Source organism: Nansenia antarctica (assembly GCF_963989245.1).
Source record: "Nansenia antarctica genome assembly, chromosome: 4".
Lineage (NCBI taxonomy): Eukaryota > Metazoa > Chordata > Actinopteri > Argentiniformes > Microstomatidae > Nansenia > Nansenia antarctica.
In genome coordinates, this window is record NC_137689.1 from 4,554,072 (window position 1) to 4,575,842 (window position 21,771).

At 42.2% G+C, this 21,771-nt stretch overlaps 2 protein-coding genes across 2 annotated transcripts in view; one reads left to right on the top strand and one right to left on the bottom strand.

The window, feature by feature from the left end:
- Window positions 1-7: 7 nt before the first annotated feature.
- On the bottom strand, window positions 8-2,076 carry ptpmt1 (protein tyrosine phosphatase mitochondrial 1). Its single transcript, XM_080530150.1, has 4 exons — window positions 1,887-2,076; window positions 1,556-1,636; window positions 933-1,124; window positions 8-843 (listed from the first exon to the last, which is right to left on the bottom strand). Exons 1-4 carry the CDS (start codon window positions 2,031-2,033, stop codon window positions 697-699), a joined length of 567 nt encoding a protein of 188 aa, XP_080386276.1. The 5' UTR covers window positions 2,034-2,076; the 3' UTR covers window positions 8-696.
- Window positions 2,077-19,677: 17,601 nt separating this feature from the next.
- Window positions 19,678-21,771, top strand: part of celf1 (cugbp, Elav-like family member 1) — a gene marked incomplete at its 3' end in the record, with an annotated part of 12,715 nt that continues 10,621 nt past the window's right edge. Inside the window, exons 1-2 of the mRNA XM_080528075.1 lie at window positions 19,678-19,865; window positions 20,713-20,795. Coding sequence (XP_080384201.1) covers window positions 19,688-19,865; window positions 20,713-20,795 — 261 coding nt within the window. The 5' untranslated portion in view covers window positions 19,678-19,687. The remainder of the gene's footprint in view (window positions 19,866-20,712; window positions 20,796-21,771) is intronic.

A 21,771-nucleotide genomic window follows, 5' to 3' on the forward strand; every position in this document is an offset into this window, starting at 1 on the left:
ATAAATAAATAATAACAATAAAAAATATATATGGGTTTTTTTCCTCCTTCTTTCTCAAGAACAATCTCCATCCATCCACAACCACAACTCAAGTCTGTTCCAGTGGCAGCCGTACATGCCCCAGCTATAACAACCCCTCCACCAGGTTGCACAGATGAGGTGGTGGCATGCCATGGATTTTAGGCACTTCCTTGTTTTTCTCCACACTCCTCTTGCTTTCACTCTGGTACATTTGGTAGTTTCACCAGGTCATCTAACTACTTCAATGGTGATGCACAGCAAAAGGAAGCCATGCAAATACCCAAATCCCACCACATTTCACCATAATTCTTAAAGTTTAATTTAAACTTTTTTTTTTATCAAAAAAAGATGACGTTATTCTGGAAATTAAATTATAAAGTATGCAAACATTTATTTTAGTATAACTGCCCCATCATAACATGTTTTCTCTTCACTCGGCCGTAATACTCTTCCACAGCTTTGCATTATATCCTGATAAACAACAATAATTATGAGAAATGTACAACACACGTGATACAGTATAGTAAGAAATGTATATACAATAAAATCACAATGAGCTCATGTAGAAAAATCCCCTCAAGTGGCATTTATTTGGCCAAAGCTAATTTGACAGAAGTCTCTGTAGAAATGCAACAACGTAGTTCGACAAAGTAGAATGACAGTTCCTCGACACCCTTAAACGGACCCCCCAGACCCCCCTCGGCCTCCGCACACTTGCTGATGGTACCGCTGAAGCATCTCCAGCTGTGCAGAGCGAACCAACACATGTGGTCGCACAGAAGCCAACATCTGACAGGCTTCCTCTGGACTCCAGCAATGCAACTGTGAGCAAAACAAAACAAAACCACTAACAATACACACTAGACAAACACATACATTCCAGTAACAATCCAACAACAATAACAACTCACTCGTATGAGGTAGGCAGCGGCCAGCGTGGCGCTGCGGGAGCGTCCAGCCTTACAGTGGACGTACACACTCGTGCCCTTTTCCCTGTGGCGGAGGGCGAACTCCACACCTCTGTGCAGGTTCTCCAGACTGGGCACACCTGTCAGGTCAACTGTGCTGAGCTGTAGCTGCTCCACCCCCGAGGCTCTCCACTCCTGGATCAAACATACAAAGCACATTTTCAATTATACAATCCCAATGTTACGGTACATGTGGGAAAACTAGGGTTAGGGTTAGGTGCTAGGGTTAAGGTTAGGGTTAGGGGTAGGGTTAGGGGTAGGGTTAGGCATGCCAGCATGTACCAAGTCAATGTAGCACCTAACCCTAACCCTAGTTTTCCCACATGTACTGTATTCCCACATGTACCGTATTCCCACATGTACCGTATTCCCACATGTAAACACACACACTGCAGTCTAGAAGGCCATGACCTTGCACTTAGGGGCGAGGAGCATAACAATGATGTTTGTTAATGTTTTCTATGGCAAAACCCACTTAACATAATAGCATTAGCAACTTGACTCGGGTGTGGGTTGAAGCAAAGGAAAGTAGTAGTAGTAGTAGTAATAGTAATGTCTATAGTAACCTCTGCTGAGTTGCACAAGTATTTAGTCTCATATTCCTCGTTCATGGTGATCACGCCTCTGACATTCTCTGTCTGCACGAGCTGGAAACAGAAAAGAAAAAAACATGGTGATTTAAAATATGTGATCATGTTTTTGGATCTTGGGAGGAAGTCAATGGAACATGTCATGCACAACAGCTCACTACAGGTACATGAAAATTAAAATGCAAATCATTAGAATTGCATTTGAATTTGAATATTGTCTGAAAGAATGCATGCAAAAGTGGAACATGCAATTGCAATCTCATATTGCATTATTAGCATTTGAATTAAGTCTACTATGCTTCCATACCTCCTCAGTCATGGATCTGAAAGGCAGAGCTCCTAATATGACAGTCTGGTCCACGCGGTTGAACCAGCGCCTGGAGGACACCTTCTCCATCACCACATTGTAGGCTAATGTGGGGTAAAACAACAGCCTGGCCAGCGCTCCAGACATGTTCACCCTTCTTTTTCAGTTTACAGTTTGGGAACTGCGAAAGTTTCTGTGTCTATGAATCTAATCTGTGCACAGGGTCACATTAACCCGGTATAGCATGAAGGAGGTGGGGGGAAAGTATTCATTCGGCTAGAATGGGCAAGAGCGTCCCCTGATGGGCCGGAGGACTATCTACATCTCATGGATAAAGTGTCAAAGTGTTTACAAAATAGGATTATGATGACAGAAGAAAAGAAAAGCAACAATGTACCAATCATATCATTTTACATTATGCCATTAATTAACTCACCAAAATGTAAAATCTATAGTCGCTGTCATTTGATCATATACCATAAATCAGTTAATTAATTTAAAGGACACCTGTGACTCTGCAAGTGTCTTTTCTTTTTTGCAGAAAAGGTACTACTGTAATGACATCTCTATTCGTGTATTCCTCTATTGCACATGCATTCTTCTGCAATGCATATATCCATTGCAATACTAACATGAAGACAGACACATCTCCCTGGCACCAACATACATAGATGGTCATGAACGTGATATGGGGCCAAATTCTGCAACATTCTCCCATCCCATTCCCATGAGAAATTAGTCTGAGAGAACGTACCATGTCTGAAGAGAAGGAGGGGGGCACCTTGATGTCCTTGATAGTGAAATGACTCAGAAACACCGACCCAAAAACAACAGACTCGGTTTTTGGAGTAAGGATTTTTGCACATTGCCTTAGATAAGTAATTATTCAAAGGTTGTTCCCGAACTTAACGTGTTTTAAACATTATCATTGATGGTCCCACCCCCCTCCACACCCCCCTGATGGTACATTCCAGGAAAGGCCGCCATTTTGGACAGCAGCTCTCTCTGTGCAAGTCTAAAAGTGGCTTTGCTGGGAGAAGAAAATAATCTGAATTAATTAATAAGCCTTATCATATGTTTATGTACCACTGGGCTAATAACACTAATAAGACACTGTGTTGACCAGACACTTGGTTTAGTTGACAGCTAGTGTGTGTTTAACGTTAAGACGTCACAGGTAAGTGAAAGGCTGAAAGTGACATTCTGATTCTGTGCTGCCAGCTAATTTAGCTAGTTAGCTTAGCTAAGCTATCAGATGTTGGGCAGTGCACATATGGACACATATGGACACATATGGCTGTAGATATAGATATATAATATATATATAGCCCAGCTGATTATAACGCTAGCTAGCTAATTTAGCAGGTCCCTTGGCATTACAACATTAGACTTGACCAAACGTTGCAGGATCCTAAGCGTGTTACTCTGTCTGTGTACTTCACATTATTTGGTGGTAATGTTTGCATTGGGATTAAACATCACTTTTCATTAAGGATTTCAAGACCATAACTGTGTTACTTAGCTAGTGAACTAACTAACTGGCTGACTTGTCAAGGCTGTCTAGTTATCTGATCATCAGCCAGCTGGTTACTAGGGTAACCTAGTTAAGATTGTTACTAAGGTAACCTAGTTAAGATTGTTACTAAGGTAACCTAGTTAAGATTGTTACCAAGGTAACCTAGTTAAGATTGTTACCAAGGTAACCTAGTTAAGATTGTTACTAAGGTAACCTAGTTAAGATTGTTACTAAGGTAACCTAGTTAAGATTGTTACTAAGGTAACCTAGTTAAGATTGTTACTAAGGTAACATAGTTAAGATTGTTACTAAGGTAACCTAGTTAAGATTGTTACTAAGGTAACCTAGTTAAGATTGTTACTAAGGTAACCTAGTTAAGATTGTTACCAAGGTAACCTAGTTAAGATTGTTACTAAGGTAACCTAGTTAAGATTGTTACCAAGGTAACCTAGTTAAGATTGTTACTAAGGTAACCTAGTTAAGATTGTTACTAAGGTAACCTAGTTAAGATTGTTACTAAGGTAACCTAGTTAAGATTGTTACTAAGGTAACCTAGTTAGTTAGGGTGGAAGAGGGCAGGATTACTAGGAGGAGGTGGGTGGTTTAAACAAGATTAAAAAGGAATATTAAAAATGATGATGCACATCCTCTTCATCGAAGAAAGAATCTCTGGAATCTGCACATAGTTAAATGCCATCAGTTCATTATTATATCCCATTACATTTAGTTTATGGCTCTACTCTGGTGTCTCTGAGGTTTTAACACTTGAAACATTTGTAAAGGGTTTTAGTTTGGGCTGCATCATTAAAAAAATCACAAATGGATGGATTATTATTTTAGTATAAATAGATCAGTTGTCTCAGCTCCTGAGATGTAACACTGACCGCTGCGCCACACAGGATACAAGATGACTGGGGGGGATAAGAATAACAGTTCCTCTCCAATTGCATCAGGTTTATGAATCAATATACAACACTGCTGAAACAGGGAACACTTATGCTCAGCTGTTTGTGAAGTAGTTATTTGTGTAGTGTAGTTATTTTGTTTAATAGAAATACAAATAGTAATGGTTTGTGTTGTAACGAAGCTCCTAATCCATGCCTACAGATACACTTAATTTGGTAACGTTTAGATATGACAGAGGACATTTAAAATGGCGAGCCAGCAGCAAGCCGGTGGGTGGGTGCGTTCGTAAATTTGCTCTGAGAGCGCCGGAGCGCACACTGGACTAACGTCATAAAGGGGGCCGAGTCATTTGATTGGACAAGAGGCGTTCCGCGAGTGCTGTCCGAGAATTCCAGAGCGTGTTTACGAACACACCCGGTTGCAACTGTCAAATCTCACGTCTCACGTCCTTTACTTAGCCAGAGCTGTCAGCTGTTCTGGTTCAAACCGACCAATCAATTGATTGATTCGTCCACAAGTTAATTCCAAAGGTCTTGTGTGACCAGATTGCGATATAATTTGGCTATTTGTGTCTTATGTTGGTAGTATTCAAGTCAATTTGTCTATTAGCTACCACCATCACCATGCCAGTCAAAAACAATCAATGCGTAGAAGGGTGAGGTCAGTCAGTCAGGACACCTTGTTCCATCCTCTGGCTCCATTGCTTCAGTCGCCTCTCATCCCCTCCGTGCATTATTATTATTATGATTATTATGATTATTATTATTATTATTATGATGATGATTATTGTTATTATTATTATTACGAGCTACAAACGTGCGACCCTAGCGTACAGTACTGTTACAGGCACTGCACTAAAATCCCAAACTTTATGTCTAGCCGGTCTTATACCGAGATTGTTGCCTGCCAGATTGATATTGTTGTGAGCCTGTTTAGCCTATTTTTATGAGTTAAGATGGTTTTTATGATTGATTAGATTGCAAATGTAGAAAGAAAGTAGATTTATTGGACCTATCCAATGTATGGATTTTATGTACAGAGCATTTCTGAAATAGAAATGTTGTGATTTCTTGTGAGACACTTTTTGATAGTAAAGGATTATGGCGTGTTGTCATGTTACTAGGCATTGCAAGATCTGTAGCTCTGGTATGCTGTGCATGACAAGATTAAGATTGCATGCAAGTCATTTGCTAGACAGTTGAATCATGCATTCTAAACATAACATGGTCAACATCGGAAAAACTACATAATGGCTGCATTGGTAAATTCGCTCTGGAAATCTGATCAGCACTCATGGAATGCTTTTTGTGCAATCAAATTAGGCTACTTGGTCCCTTTATGACGTTGAACCCAATGTGCGCTCTGGCGCGCTCAGAGCGAATTTACAAACGCAGCCAATATTAGCAGGTTAGGGGATCTTTCTGAAGTAAAACATCAGCTATCAGACTCCTAACAGTGAAATGTGAAATCCAATCAAAGATTTTATCATCATATGCATGCACAGGATACAGCGGTAAACAGTACAGTCATATGCTTTTAACAAGCTGCCTTTCAACAGTGCAGTGAAATACAAGGATAGGAATAGATTGAGTAAAAATACAATACACAATGTTGTATTTATCAATAGTACTACTAACAGTGAGTAAGTGTAGACTTGGGTGCAATATATACAGATACATTGTATAAATAAAACAGCAATGATGGAAGCCTAGGTGTAGGTAAATAGTTTCTATCCAGGTGAATAGTAGGCTAAGTAGTGCTGCTATGCTGCTGGGGGGTATCAGTTCAAGAGCCTTATAGCTTGGAGGTATTTAAGCTCAGCTGTCTTGGAGAACCTGTTGATCCGAGACCGGATGCTCCGGTACCGTGTGCCAGACAGGGAACAGGGAGTGGTGGTCTAGGGTGGCTGCAGTCTTTGATGGTCTTCAGTGCCTTCCTTAAGACACCACCTCTTGTAGTGGATGTCCTGTACAGCTGGGAGCTTTCTCTCCCTATGATGTACTGTGCTATTTTTACCACACTGTGTAGAGAGCCCTGCGGTCATGGGCGTTGCAGCTGCTGTACCAAGCAGCCATGCAGCCAGACAGGATGCTCTTGTTGGAGGAGTACCTATAGAAGTTGGTGAGGATCTGAGGGATCTTGAGGGGTCCGTGCCAGATTTCCTCAGCTGCCTTAGGAGGGACAGGGACAGGGACAGGGACTGGCACGCCATCTTGATCACTGTGCGACTAGTGTGATGGAGCCGTGTCAAGAAATGTTGTCTAGCGTAAAATATTTTATGTGACAATGTTGTGTCATAGGCCTATAAATGAACACTTTTCCTCTGTTTGGCCGAGGGCCTATATTTGGTGTTCCTAAATTTCTCAAGATAGGCTAAAAGCCCATTTGACTCAAGTTAAGCTTCATGTCTGGCGGTTCTTTTTTGGCTTCAGTGCTGTGTTTTGACCCCCCAAAAATGTAGGCTATATCCTATTCAAAAATAACATCTCATATTAATCCTGAAGTTAAGAGCTAACTGATAACCAAAACACTTAACTGAAACTTGACTGTTTTGGTTTATCAGTTATTAACTTCAAGATTAACATGGCATGTTATTTTTGAATAGGATAGCCTACATTTGTTTTTGTCCTTCCAGTTAGTGGTAGCATGATGAAGGGGTGCCGCCTGGGCTCAGGCTTAGGCCAATTGGTTATGTGTCAGTTTCAGACCAACTGGTTAGCACTGGGCTCTATTCTCAACTAGCCACTGGTATTACTGTACATTGTTTAGCCTAGATCATCGGTTCGAGCCCCGGCTGGCCACATGTCGAAGTGTCCTTGGGCAAGACACTGAACCCCAAAATTGCTCCCAGTGAGCGGGCCAGCGCCTTGCATGGTAGCTTTCCGCCATTGGTGTGTGAATGGGTGTGTGAATGGGTGAATGAGAGGCCGTTGTAAAGCACTTAGGAGCAGCTTTGGAGCAGCAAAAAAAGGCGCTATATAAGTGCAGTCCATTTACCATTACCATCATCATGAGCATACCTAATAAGACACACTGATGTGTGTTGTGATGATTATTGCATTGTTGCAAAAAAATCACCATATTGCACATGGTGTATGTCATGTCCTACTACAACCATTTATTACATTTACTGCTTGTCTTGAAATGTGGTCCCAAGTTATTGGTGTTGATCTGTTCAAAGACACAGATCGGCATGACGTTTTAAAATGTGTTCCATCTGCACTCTCAGTGATGTCTGACTGTGTTGATGTTGGATTCAGTTTGAATGTTTCATTAAAGTGTCTACACCAGGCTGCTCCTGTCAGATCTTCACAGTGTGGACACATCCAAACACGGGACGCATTTTAAGACGAGGTGTAGCTAAACAGTCTTCATTGGTTTTTACACCGAAACCAAATATTCTGTGGATATATGACTGACAACTGTCAACATCACGGTTGTTTGTAGGTAACATAGACACGGCTGTTCTAGTGTCAACTGTCACTTAGATCCAACCGTCACTTTGAAATTAACCTCAAGATTCCTGTATATACCCTGTATACTGATCTGTCGTTTGGGTTTCTCTGTTTTATAACAGGAGCAAGTGGGAAGAAGGCAGGTTCCAACGTGACAAGCAAAGAACAGGGTAAGTCATCAGGCTGGGAATATGCTGAAATGACTGAGTTCACGGTTCTCTGAATGTCACCTAAACTGCTTAAAGGGGTGCATTCTCAAAGTAATTATATGTAGGCCTGACAAACTGACAGACTGGCATAGAGCAAGTGAAGCCTAGTCTATTTAAGTCGCCGAAGCGCAAGAAACAAGGCGTCTTTCTGCTGCTCAACTGGACAGCTTTTCTGTATCTGCTTTACTGACATGCGCCCGTTGTGATTTTTAAAATAATAATAATAATACATTTTTTAACCACTTAATTAATTACAGAAAATATTAAAGGATCAGTTCAGTTTTTTTGTTTTTGTTTTTACAAATCTGTTAAGTGTACAGAAACAAAACATGTTCTGCAATGTTCTATTTCATTTTGTTCGACTGGATTGTGTGGAGAGTGAGTCTTCACTCTGGTGTGCTGCAGACAGACACATTGTGTGTTGTCTGTGTGTAGCATTTTGTAGTGTGTCTTGTCACTAGCAGCACTGGTGGGTGAAGAAGTGCGCCATCTGCTTAGAAAAGCAGAGTAATCAATGACAGCACAGCTCCACAGCCGTTGTGTCTTCACGGCAGGAAGCAACGAAGAGAGAGAAGAGGCTTGGTATAGGCCTATTCAATATGCCAGGGCAGAATCTCAATGGGAGTAGCAAACCCTGAAGTGCCCCTTTACCAGCTGTTTTGTAGAAAAGTGAGCCAGAAACTAAAACGTGTTAAGCTTCCCACTGTAACAGTATCAGTCAGTGACATACTGCATATAGTAGTCTATTATGTAGTAGTCTTTCTACCCCCTCTTCCATGGAGAACAAGTGTAGATTAGAAGACATCTCAGGCTGACAATTGGGATGTTTATCCTGTGGACAGACACTGCGGTGCCCTGTTGACAGAGAGAAGATTGGTGAGTGCAAGATCTTTAAGGGTGGCTGATTTTCAAAAACAATAATTTTCTGTAGAGGGAAAAACAACAATACGAAGAGGCGTGTGATGTATTGTTGGACTGGACAGGGGAAAGGGAATGGTTTTGTGCCACCAAGGACTTGGGGTTGAAGAGTGCAGAATTGCTAGGAGGAGGTGGGAGGTTTAAACAAGATTAAAAGGAATATAAAAATGATACACATCCTCTTTATTGCAGAAAGAATGTCTGGAATCTGCACTTAAATGCCATCAGTTCATTATTTCCCATTACATTTAGTTTATGGCTAGTCTCTTGTGTCTTGAGGTTTTAACACTTGAAACATTTGTAAGGATTTAGTTTAGCTGCATCATTAAAAATCACAAATGGATGAATTATTTTTGTCTAAATAGATCAGTTGTCTCAGGTCCTGAGATAAAACACTGACCGCTGCGCCATACAGGATACAAGATGACTGGGGGGGGGGGAATAACAGTTCCTATCCAATGGCATCAGGTTTATGAATCAATATACACTGCTAAAAAAGGGAACACATAATCATCATAGTATGACACCAAGTCAATTCAACTTCTGGGATATCGATCTGTCCAGTTAGGAAGTGTAAGCGATTGTTAATCAATTTCACCTGCTTTGGTGCAAATGAAAGTGACAACAGGTGGACAGGAGAGGCAACAGCAAGACAACCCCCAAAAAGGACAATTTCCCTCTCATCCTTCCTGACAGATTTTTCTCTAGTTTAGCATTTTGAATGAATGAATGAATGAATGAATGAATGAATGAATGAATGAATGGTCTTTATTGTCATTAATACAGTACAGGTACCATACAACGAAATTTAGGAGGGGGGGCTCCCCTGGTGCTAGGATTTTTTTAAAACTAAAAACAAGAAGGGAAAAGAGCTGGTTTACATAAATAAAGGCTATATACACTATCCACTATACTACTATACTATACAAATAAAACACTGTGCTGTACTCTATGCTATGCTATAAATATCCTAACATTTCCTATCTCTGAACCTTATGTACACGAGGGTTGTCATATTGCACATAGTATTATTGCACATTCATTTAAAGTGTCGCAGTTTGCAGGTTTGAAATGTTCACATTTGTATTTCAGTATTGCACTTATGATTACAATCTAGTAGCTGCCATCAAATTGTCTAGATTGTCCAGGGCCTAGAACCTAGGTCTTTGCTGTGTTCAGGGCCTGAATGGCCCTAGGGTAGAAGCTGAGCTTCAGTCTATTTGTCCTTGCGGACATGGTCCTGAACCGCCTGCCTGAGGGCAGCCGAACAAAGTGTTCGTTCCCAGGGTGGGATGGGTCTCTGGAGATCTTGGAGGCCTTCCTGAGGCAGCGTGTGTTGTACAGCTCTTCCAGAGAGGGGAGGGGGGCGCCGATGATCTTCTAGTCCCCTTGTCACTACTGGTAGCATGAGGCGGTACCTGCAGCCCCTTCAGGTTGCACAGGTAGTCCAGCTCCTCCAGGATGACACATTCATACGTGCCGTCGCATGAAGGTTTGCTGTGTCTCCCAGCACAGTCTCAAGAGCGTAGAGGAGATACTGGGAGACGGGCCGTTACACAAGGAGAGCTGGACAGGGCTGTAGAAGGGCAACAACCCAGCAGCAGGACTCGTATCTGTGTGAGGAGGAACAGGAGGAGCACTGCCAGAGCCCTACACAATGACCTCCAGTGGGCTACTCGTGTGCATGTTTCTGACCAAACTGTCAGAAACAGACTCCATGAGGGAGGCGTGAGGGCCTGACGTCCTCTAGTGGGACTTGTGCTCACAGCCCAGCGCCGTGCAGCTCGATTAGCATTTGCCAGAGAACACAGAACAGAATTGGCAGGTTCGCCATTGACGCCCCGTTCTCTTCACAGATGAGAGCAGGTTCACACTGAGCACACGTGACAGACGCGAAAGAGTCTGAAGTCGCCGTGGCGAATGTTATGCGGCTGCCTGCAACATCCAGCATGACCGGTTTGGCTTTCGTTCATTGAAATCCGCCATGTGTGATTTAAAGTGTTCCCATAACTTCTTTGACCAGTGTATAAAACAACAATTGACTCATCGCTTAGCTTTTTTCAATTGAACAATAGACCATTTGTTTCGGTGTTCTGTGTCTAAGGTTCAGGAATAGCTGGCAAAAAGATATCTTAAAAATCGAAAAATAACTGACAAAAATGTGTGACTTAGTATCTGATGGACAATCAGTAATCAATATAATTATACTCTTAGCTATGGCTGTGACGGTTACTGGCCATTACACAAGGACGACTGTGAAAAAAGACGGTCATAACTCAGGGAAGAGGAGGGTTGAGGGTCTAAGAGAGGTCTTCGGAGATGTGGACACCAAGGAACTTGAAGCTGGGGACACGATCCACCGCTATCTCCTTGATGTAGATGGGCGTGTGTACGCAGCCCCTAGTTTTCCTGAAGTCCACAATGTGAGAGTTTTAAATAGTTTTTGTATTATCTTGTGGACAGAGATGTTTTCTATAACAGTGCTGGTGTTCCTCAGAGCTGTGTACAGCAGGGAACATTCTTACCCCTACAACGTAAATATGTGTTGCTGGCAAGGAACCTAAAGGAATAGGCCTAATAATAGACTGAACTATGGTCTTATAGTTTGCCTATTTTGCTGTTAAATAGCAGTGTTTATTTTGCTCTTTTAGCCTTTTATTTGCACTCACAACGGTAGGCTTAGCAAGCCTTTTTTGTTTGTAATCTTTCTATTAATGAAATGGCAGCTGCCTGTTTATTTGCGTAGACTAGGCCTATTTATTAAAAAGCAATATTTCTGTTCCATTCATATGGCAGGCACTTTTTTTTGTTAAATGTGTGCAGTCAATGTTATGCCTGATTTTCTTGCTTTCTGTTGAATCAATAAATAGATTTTCTTAAAAACTTTGGATGTGTTCATTTCTAGCTCGAAATCTGTGCAAGTTATATGATTAGAAAGTTTCAGGAAGTGTGTGAGACATCACATAGTACAATTGAGAATTATATGGCACAAGAAAGAGAGGGTGGTATACTGAGATCCAGCAGCGTCGTCGGGCTCGTGCAAACAAATCCGGCAAATGTTTTTCTCCGGGCAAGCGTTGATGTCGAACCCTGAGAGCATGTGAGGGTTGGGATAATGTAAATCTATATAATTGACGATCAGTTAAAATGTAAAAATATCTCACCATATATAGGCCTACACCAGAGGGGGGGGAATAAACAAAACAAAAAGGGGGGGAAAAAAAGTGTAATGCCACTGAATATAATTGGCAGTGGAGTGTTGGAATAGTGTGTTTCATGGCACTCTATTTCAGTGGATGCAAAACAGTCAAGAATGGTTCCATGATTTATAAGACAACGTAGTTCTGGCGGAGCAGGGTCGTACTATAATGACGACACCTGACGCATCGCCCCGCGAGCTAGAGATATACGGCCAATGTCAGGGGAAATATGAAACGCAATGGGACTTGCAATGACGGTTCAGAATAGTGTCTCCTCCTCTCTCCTTGCCCTTGCCCTTGCTCAAGGCAGCGATTGTGTTAGTTACATGACCTTGAGATTAGCCTGTGTGATTGAAAGTGCAGTCGTTGGATGCTTTTACTTTGGAAATGTTTATGGAAACATGGACGCAGAAATGAGCCAACTGTGGCCTGGGGTGGTCCAGTGGTCTAGCACCGTGGTCTACAGTGCACACATATGCCCATGTCGGCATGGGTTTGAATCCGGCCCATGCCCTGCTGACATGCCCTCACTCCCTTCTTCTCCTACTTTCCTGTCTGTCTTCACTATCTGTCCAATAAAATGAAAACAGTATGAGTGGGACTGCCCCACTCAGAAAAATAACTTTAAAAATAAATAAATAATAACTTTAAGAAATGAGCCAACTAGCGGAGACGCTCGTTCGCTAAACCTCCAAGTTTCAACAAATCCCCTCATTCCGCTGAGGAGAATTCAGACATGTTGTGATGGACGTCAAATAGGACGTTTACTAGGAAAAGTCATCAGTATACATGTTACAAACTTATTTGCACACAAAAAAGTTGTTGAGGTCAGCTTCCAGCACTGAGAAGCGCTTGCTGTTTCCCGGCAGTAGACCTGTTGCCAATGAGCCACACTCACACACAAGTCACAGGTTACTTAAGCAATATCACACGAGAGGGAGTGTGTTATACTGAATATCAGCACGGCTGTGATTGGGTCGTAGGTACGATATTCAGTATAACAGCACGACCTCGAGTGTGATATTGCTTTTATACAACAGTTCTACAGCGCGATTTATTAGTTAACAGTAATAAGCGACAACAGATTATGATTTGTTTGTTTATTTAATCATAAAAGTAAACAGAAAATAGTTCCGCAACTGAACTTCAAATGGACTGTTGCCTAGTAACCTGAACACAAACATGTAGTCTAATTAACGGTCATTTAGTAGAACACCTGTGCGACGGAGTGATGCATATAGTTAAAAGTCCCAGTGCTGTTATACTGTATATCAGCACTCATGGAATGCCTCTTGTCCAATCAAATTACTTGGTCGGAACTAACTGTTGTATAAACACCCACAGCAGGTGGTGGACACCCAGAAAGCGTCCTGAACATTTTGGAAAAGTAAATTCAGGCAAAAGGGCCGTTTCTTGGCAGGTGCACACGTTGCACACAGACTGCAAATGCACCATAAGTCATGATTCAGCATGGTTATTTTGTAACATATTAAGTTAATCTCTTCTCTCTAGGTAATCTTCTCTCCAGGCTGGCTGGGTGATGAGATTGGCCTCAGGCGGGCTTGCTAGCATACGTACCTGCAACCCCCTCCGGGCCCTCGCTTTGTCCACCGTCATCAATCAAGTCAGACAGTGGAGATATTGCAGTTAGACTGGACTCATTGCGCTGTGGACTGATAAATAATTCATGACATACACACTAGCGTACGGCGGTATACTTTCTTTTCACACCGTTTATATCGTTCCACAAATAGCGGAAGGTATTACTGCGGAAAATAACAACGTTGCAGGAGCCGTCTTTGCTCCATATATTTAGCTAATCTACATTGAAAAACTGAATAATTCATGTGGTGACTGCTAGGCCTATATCGTATGACATTTAACATAAACAGTCATTTAACTTTACATCCTGCTCACAGCTTGACAAACGAAACAGTTGGATGGCATAATATGATAGCTTTTAAGATGCATCACAGGCTGCATTCGTAATAACATAGCATGACTTGTCTTATGGTTGTATGTCATATACACAAATGATGGCTTATAAAATATTGATTTTAGTTACCATTTATGAGACTATGCTCTGGGAGTCCGAATTCCACTTACTTCTTTTTGAGCTCTCTCTTTCTGTGCCAGGTGTAAGACAAGGAGGCGGTGACGGCATTGCAGACCCTGAGGTCCCGCTCTGTCCGTTCCTTCTGGTCCTGCGCTGCATTTGTCACCACCAGATTGAGGTTGTGGCCCCAAACCGTTGCCCCACGGCCAATTCAGGGCCCTGACGACAGCTGCAATGTTAGCAGCATTGTCGGTCGTTGTGACCCTTCAACAGCATCAACAATATTCTCTGCCTCGTGGTTTTCTGGAAAAAAGCTAGTCTGTAGGCATTTTGACTGCAGTTGACTCCAGTCGGTGTGACAAGGTTGGATGTATGGCGTCATGTTAACTGACGACCACATATCCGTTGTCAGCAAATGAACTGAACTGAACTGAACCCGACAGCAGCAGCACTTGATACATGGCTGAACCCGATACAGACAGATAGTCCATCTGTGCGGCGGCTGTTGATGGGTGTTTCGATTTGAGGTTTTGAGGTGTGAGTGTAGATTAGTTCCCACTAGTGTTCCTGTCTCTCAGGGCGGGTCCTAGGCATTTAGGTGCCCTAGGCGAGAGTATTATTTGATGCCCCCCCCCAAAATTTTTAGGGGCGCCACCACCACCACCACCACCACCACATTAAGCCACCAGTACTGCCTCATCACCACCCACACATTCAACAGTAGAAATATGGACAACAATGGTTTCAAGACAAAAATAGACAGTAGGCTGAGACATATTTTCATAGAGACATGAAATTAATAGACAAAATTATTTAAATGGAATTGAAAAGCCCACCGTTATACCGGCCAATACACACATACACTGAAAAAACTATTTGCCCAGGATCGGTGCAAAGGGCTTGGTTTGGAGAAAATGATCCAGCGTGCTCTCCAATGTTCTGTGCTAGGGGTGTAACCGGGTTCAGTTCCAAACTTCGGTCTCACGTTGTAAAATGACCTACCTCACCTTGTTCTTGAAATGGTTGGTAACACTTGAAAAAAAATAAGTAATACTTCCTGGGTTTCATAAAGGGTTTATAAAAGCGTGTGATCATTACTTCAGGGCTGGGGGTAGGCCTACCACTTTTTGATACTCCCAGTTTTGAAGTACTGATCCCAAAGGCTTGATTTAGTTGGCAAGTTGCTCTCAAATACTGTACACACTACACAAAGAAGCTAGTACATGTGTGCACTCTGTCATTAGCATGTAACCTGTGTGTTCTTGGTAGGTCGCCTTAGTTAGCGTCCAGAACTGAAATCCCTCCACACAGCGGCTGTGTTCTGTCTTAATTTATTGTCGTCTCGTCCGTTTTCTGGGTAATTTTCCACGTTATGTCTTTTTTATTTTCAACGCAATACACTTCCTCCTTCCTCTCTCAAAACTCTGGGCTCCACCACCACCGCCGTAAACCCTTCCCCTTCACTGTGTTTTGTGTGTTTTTCCTGGTTCTTCGTGTCATGTGTGTCCTGTGTGCTGTTTGGTGTGTTTCTGTAGTGATTTTGAAAGGCACTGGATGGATAGCATCGACCCCGAAGCCCTGTACCTGCCCACGGAGCAGCATGGGCAGCCTCAATGTGAGCCCCTCTCTGCCCTGGAGGTACCCACCATGGGGGGGTAAGAACTATTTTTCTCTCTTGCTTTTTGCCCCGCAGTAGACCCTCTGCCAACGTGAGTCTACTTGGTCTCATCGTGGCCACCCAAGAGCTGATCTCTTGTTGATTGGCAGTAAGTAGAAGGCACTGTAAGTCGCAGTGGAGCTGTTAGTTACCTGGAGAGGTTTGTAAGTTGCATATGAAGCATGACAGGGTATCATGGCTCTAAAGCTGAAAGGGGTTAATGTGTTTCTAGCAGAAGTTCTGTCAAGTCTGCCTGATGTGGAAAAGTTGCTCATCCACTATGTCTGCAGGCAAGTTGTGACTAAAGTGTGTGAATCAATAGGCATCCATATGGAATGCATCTCAGGTCGAGTTCTGGCAATATGCCAGCTTTAGCCTATATTTATTTACCGGTATTGATTGTTGTTTGTTTTTGAGAGTGTTGTCATATTTAGCTGCAGACTGCGAAAACATCATCGCTTACGAAGCCACCGGAGGCTAAGTTTCACATTTAGTGTTATTATGCAGTGTAATGAGAGGCATTATTCAATTTGTCGCTGTATTTTTGCCAAGAACATAATTGCTATAGTGTGTTGTACAGAATAGAACCGTTTAAGCTTTAATAGACAATAGACAACTATAAAAAAACAACAACTTGTTTTCTAAACTACGGCCCAAATGGATTTCACTGGGTTGTTGTTTTAAAAAACAAAACATGTAGTAAATCCTTTTGGTTGTTGTGATTGCACAACAGAAAAGGCAAGTTTACAGGGCCCGGGCACGGGGGCCGCCAGGTTGTTTACACAGGTTCACCATCCTTGTTTTTGTGTTTGCTGCCATGCCTGCGTGCCGTGGCTTTTCTAATAGGTCAGGGGGTTAGGGTGGGGGATAATACCACCCATGTCATATGACCCAACCCTCCCACCTCCCCCTCACTGCCACAGAACAACAGGGTGACCGAGGCCCGGTGCCGGAACCCGATTGTCTCCCCGGCCTCATATTAGTGCAGGGATTACCAGCTCGCTCCCGTTCTCCATTCATTCCACACGGTCACTCGCCCTTATCAGCATCAATCTGACACTCTATTTATCTGACGCTGCACCCAGTACTGCTTGGCTAAGAGAAATGCTCACAAAAAGCCCCAGCCCATCAGCACTTTCATTGTGGGACCCGGGGCCACAGCTTTTAGTGGCCTGCCTACTCTTCTCTTAATCTAGTCCCAGTTTGTTGGGCAGTGAAGATTTTTTTGTGTGTTCTTTCGACCCCCCGGTTCAAAGTTTCGCCGTTGTCGTTGGGAAGTTGTTGGTTCCTTACCATTTTTTGTTCCTTCTCGTAACTTTTGGATCTGCCTCCATGAGGTTTGGGCCAGAGTTTCTCCCTAGCCTCCTCTCCCTTGCTTCTTTCCACAAGTTGAAACTCTTGAGGGAAAGGATTCCGAGCTGGCTCTAGTGTATCTTGGGTTTTTCCTGGTGTGAAAAAGTGTGATTTGTCTTGTTTTTTTTCCTTTTCATCCCTCACTGAATTGTTTTTCGATTTCACAATTGAACTTGGAAACAGAGCGATACAAACATGGCCTCTTTTAAGTTGGACTTTTTGCCTGAGATGATGGTGGATCATTGCTCTTTGAATGCTAGTCCCGTGTAAGTACCAATTTATTTTTTGCACTGAATCTTGTACATGTTCAACAGCAGCTATCTTTGAGGTCAGATATTTGGTAGGCGACATTTAGTTTCATGCCAGATAAAGTATTAGGCTACATCTTTGTTTCCAACTGTTTTTAGACCGTTGTTATATAATTATATCATGCTGATGCTCTATTCCCTAACCTGTGGACCAGAGTATTTCGAGAGATCTAGGCTCTCCTAGATAGCCAGTATTTTTCCTGTTACTAGAATGAGAATGAGAATTCTGCCTAACTTAAAATGTGGTGCTTGCCACGATGGTCCCAGTCTAGAACTCTGTACGAATACGCTAACAAATCATAATGCAGTTTGTGTGTTTGCCAAGTTTACACTCTAGCTATATGTTCTCAGGATACTTCAGAGGTTGTTGAGTCACATCGATATGTTTGGCTGTAAAGTTGATACACGTTGTCTTGTGGTGTATCCTATGACCATGGGGGATGGTTGCCTGCTAATGTTATAACAGGGGAAACTATGCAAATATCTTGCTCATATTATACTTCCCTGGTTTTAAATGTTACTGGCGGAAGCCTCTTTAGTAATGTCAAGAAGACTGACAGCTATATATCAGTTAATATTGTCTCCACTTGGCATTTTTCTGTAGAGCTAAAGCAGCTTTCTTTTAATAGAGCTTATAGTTTGCTTGCCTGTTGGTTTTGACCTGGAATGTCCTGTCATACTTTCTGTGGCCTAATGATAAAATAGTTTTAAGTAGGCTATGGATTTATGGGTTTGCAAAACCATATACAGTATGTGGTTGTTTCTGGCAGGCATGTGGGTGGCAGTGGGGAGCTTTGTAATAACACCACAGGCCAATGAGTGTCTTTCAAACCTGGTTGAACAGTTTCTGTCAAACAGTTATTGATGTTTTAATTGAAGGCCGAGGCCACAGGCTCATCTTAGATAAGAATGTCTTTGTGACAGGAGTGTCACAGACGTCACTTCAATGGGCATATTGTTTAGAAAGCCGCAGCCTTGGTGATTCCTTGTCCTTCTTGGGAAATGGTTTCACTAGATATACCTGCAAACAGCTTTGAACACATCACCTGGTTCTGTTGTTATATCCTGCAGGCTGCATAACCCCCCTGTGTTTTACCTCTCTCTCTCTCTGTCTCTCTCTCTCTCTCTCTCTCTCTGTCTCTCTCTCTCTCTCTCTCTCTGTCTCTCTCTCTCTCTCTCTCTCTCTCTCTCTCTCTCTCTCTCTCTCTCTCTCTCTCGATTTCCTTATTTGATTTATTAAAAAAACTTTAATTGTATGGTATGGGGATGGCGTCAAACCCTCAGTTTGGTAATGGATTATCTAGATGGTTTGGCTAGATATGATGTGGTCCCTTGTACGTGGTGGTGGTGGTTGCCATGAATATTTCCCCATCATGTCCTAAACTCTAAGACCCTAAGTCCTTTGAGATTTGGAGTGGTTGAGTGACTCAGTTGAAGGCCTACAGACACTTTCACGATTTACATTTAGGCCTACATTATTTCTTATAAAAACTGATCAATCAATGTTGTAGTCAATGTCGTCTAAATGCACAAAACGTATATAGATAATGGGGTAAGTCAGAATTGGACTTGAAGCATGTAGGTAAGATAGTCTTGGTTGAGGGACTGGATAATATACTCCTAACCACTCAGGTGCACCGTACTGAAACCGTTCGCCTGAGTTATCCTACGAGATCTGCAGAACACTGAGTTGTCAACTCTTATCCAACAAACAAACCCACATGTTTATACTTTGCGGTGCTACTGTTAGCATCTCAGGTTCAAGATAAGACCTCTGCAGACCTACTGCTTCACTCTGCTAGCAGTGTACATAATGGTGTATTTTCTTAATATTAATGTAAATTCTCAGCTATTTTGCTTCACACCTACATGTGCTGTCTGTCATGTATGAAAAGCTGCTAACTTTTACAGATGAGGGCTAACGTGTGAATTCTACGCCTTGCCATTTTCATGATCGGCATCTCTTTTATGCAGTGAATAGCAACTTAACTGAAAGCTATGTAATGTTTCTGACATACATATGAAATACCTCACAATACACACTTGTGTTTGTTCGCTACGTAGCATTTTTTGTGAAGCTTTCAACTGCTCAGTCGGCCCTACTGTCTAGCTGCAGTACAGTATAACATCTGCAGATGCAAAAGAAAAAAGAAGCGTCTGATGCCCAGGTTAACATGGAGCCGTGTCACAACGACCTCTCCCTTCTCTTTCAGAGCCAAGAAGATGAACGGGACTCTGGACCACCCGGACCAGCCCGACATCGACGCCATCAAGATGTTCGTTGGCCAGATCCCGCGGTCCTGGGCAGAAGAACAGCTGCGGGAGCTCTTCGAGCCTTACGGCGCCGTCTATGAAATCAACGTGTTACGTGACAGGAGTCAGAACCCCCCGCAGAGCAAAGGTGACAGCATGGGTTTTTGTAGCTGCACATGAGGAGGTGCCTTGTTTATGCTACCCTCTAGGGGTGCAACGGTTCCGTTGGCCCACGGTTTCGGTATGGTTTTATCCGTATTGGGGTCACGGTTTTCGGTTCGGTTTCGGTACGTGTTTTGTGAGTAAGGAGAAAAGAAATGCTACTATTTATTTACAAACTGTTACATTACTTTGTACTTATGGTACTTTAACATTCAGACACATTCCAGAATATGACTGGTATATTGGATAATATAAACGTATAAATATATATATAAACAAAAAACACTTTCAAATGTAAAAGTGCCTCTTAAGACTTGACTGCTGGTATAGGAGAGAAATAAATAAAAGTAAAAGTGCACATTAGCCATGACAGCTGGTAGCCCATAGGCATTATGCGCATATACGACACGCGTGAAACAATGCTTGCAGCAGGTCACTGTTTTCGTTCTCTCATCATTGTATTCAATGCCAAAAACCGAAATGAATGACCCCACAACGCAGATTTGTAGCAATCCGGGGCTTCCTCAAACTGTTGTCAGGTTCTCAACTCCGCTCGCCACGAACAAACATTTGAACAAAAAACAACTGCGTTCCAGACAAACTCGACCTCCGACTTTCAATGGAACGCAGCATAAACCGAAAGACGTTCACTAGTGCGTATTGAACTGTAGATGGCGAACCGTACAGTTCAATATAAAACCGAGAACCGTTGCACCCCTACTACCCCACTCACCCAACGCAGAATCCACTCCTCTCTTTCTATGGCCCACCCGTACCTTATATAATGTAGCCTACTTAATTACCTCACAACTGTCTATCCCCATTACCAACAGGTTGCTGTTTCATAACATATTACACTCGCAAATCATCATTGGAAGCACAAAATGCCCTTCACAACATGAAAATTCTCCCAGGGGTGAGTACGTTTTGTAAAAAGTTTCCGGTAACACTTTACATTAATACTGTATAGGTTTTATGATCAGATGATTTAAGATTATATTTGTTTTTTTAATCAATTATAACCCTGGTATAAGTGAGGTTTTTTGTAACTGATTAAAAACAGTAAACTAATGTCTTCAAACTAATTATTGTGGGGAGTTGTGATGCCTTTCCTTTCCCTGGCAAATGTTACGGTTGGGCTTTGGATGGTACATCAGACCACACCTCCAAAGAAACAAGTCTTGTCTCAGTTAGGCTACATTTCTTTTAAATGCGAAGGAGGAAAATCAGTGCAATCATTCTTTAATATCATAGCTCAGTTTTTTTTTTTTTTTTTGTATTTTAGTATTTTTTCATATTAATAAAATAAGTTATAAATATGTTTCTTGAGTAAGCATAACTTGAGACTCAGTGCATCACCTAGTGAGCTCATCACAGCTCACATCAAAGCATTACCAGCAAAGATACAGGGAAGTCTTTAAACATGAACCTGTGCCTCTATAAGCCGTCATGATGTCTGTAAACCATTCAGAGTAGAGGAAGGTAATATGATGAAGGAAAATTGATCTGGATATAGTAACATTTTACTATCCTGTCCCAATCCCACTTTAACCAAAGATCCTGACTCCTCCTGTCTCAATTAAAATTCATCACGTTGTTCTGTGATGTAATCTATCGGGTCTATTAATGTAAATTCTCACCTATTTCGTCTCACACCTACACCTGCTGCTGTCACATGTGTGAAACGCTGCTAATTTTACAGATGAGGTCTAGCGTGTGAATGATGTCATAGTGCGTCTTATCTTATTTGTGTTTAAGTTAAGTGAATTAAACTGCAGACAATCTGCACGTGCTATGGCAAGGGTGTTAGAGGTATAGTCACAAAGTTCCTTTCACAGTGTGAAGCCATACTGGTATGTGTAAAGAACCTATGTAAGAAGCCCTTAGGCTGT

What these genes read in the sequence shown, in the direction of transcription:
- ptpmt1 (XM_080530150.1), bottom strand. Translation starts at nt 2,033, where the DNA reads ATGTCTGGAGCGCTGGCCAGGCTGTTGTTTTACCCCACATTAGCCTAC. An exon ending in ACTTGTGCAACTCAGCAGAG is followed by an intron (nt 1,125 to 1,555) that starts GTTACTATAGAC and finishes TGTTTGATCCAG; the next exon opens with GAGTGGAGAGCCTCGGGGGT. An exon ending in CCGCTGCCTACCTCATACGA is followed by an intron (nt 844 to 932) that starts GTGAGTTGTTAT and finishes TTTTGCTCACAG; the next exon opens with TTGCATTGCTGGAGTCCAGA.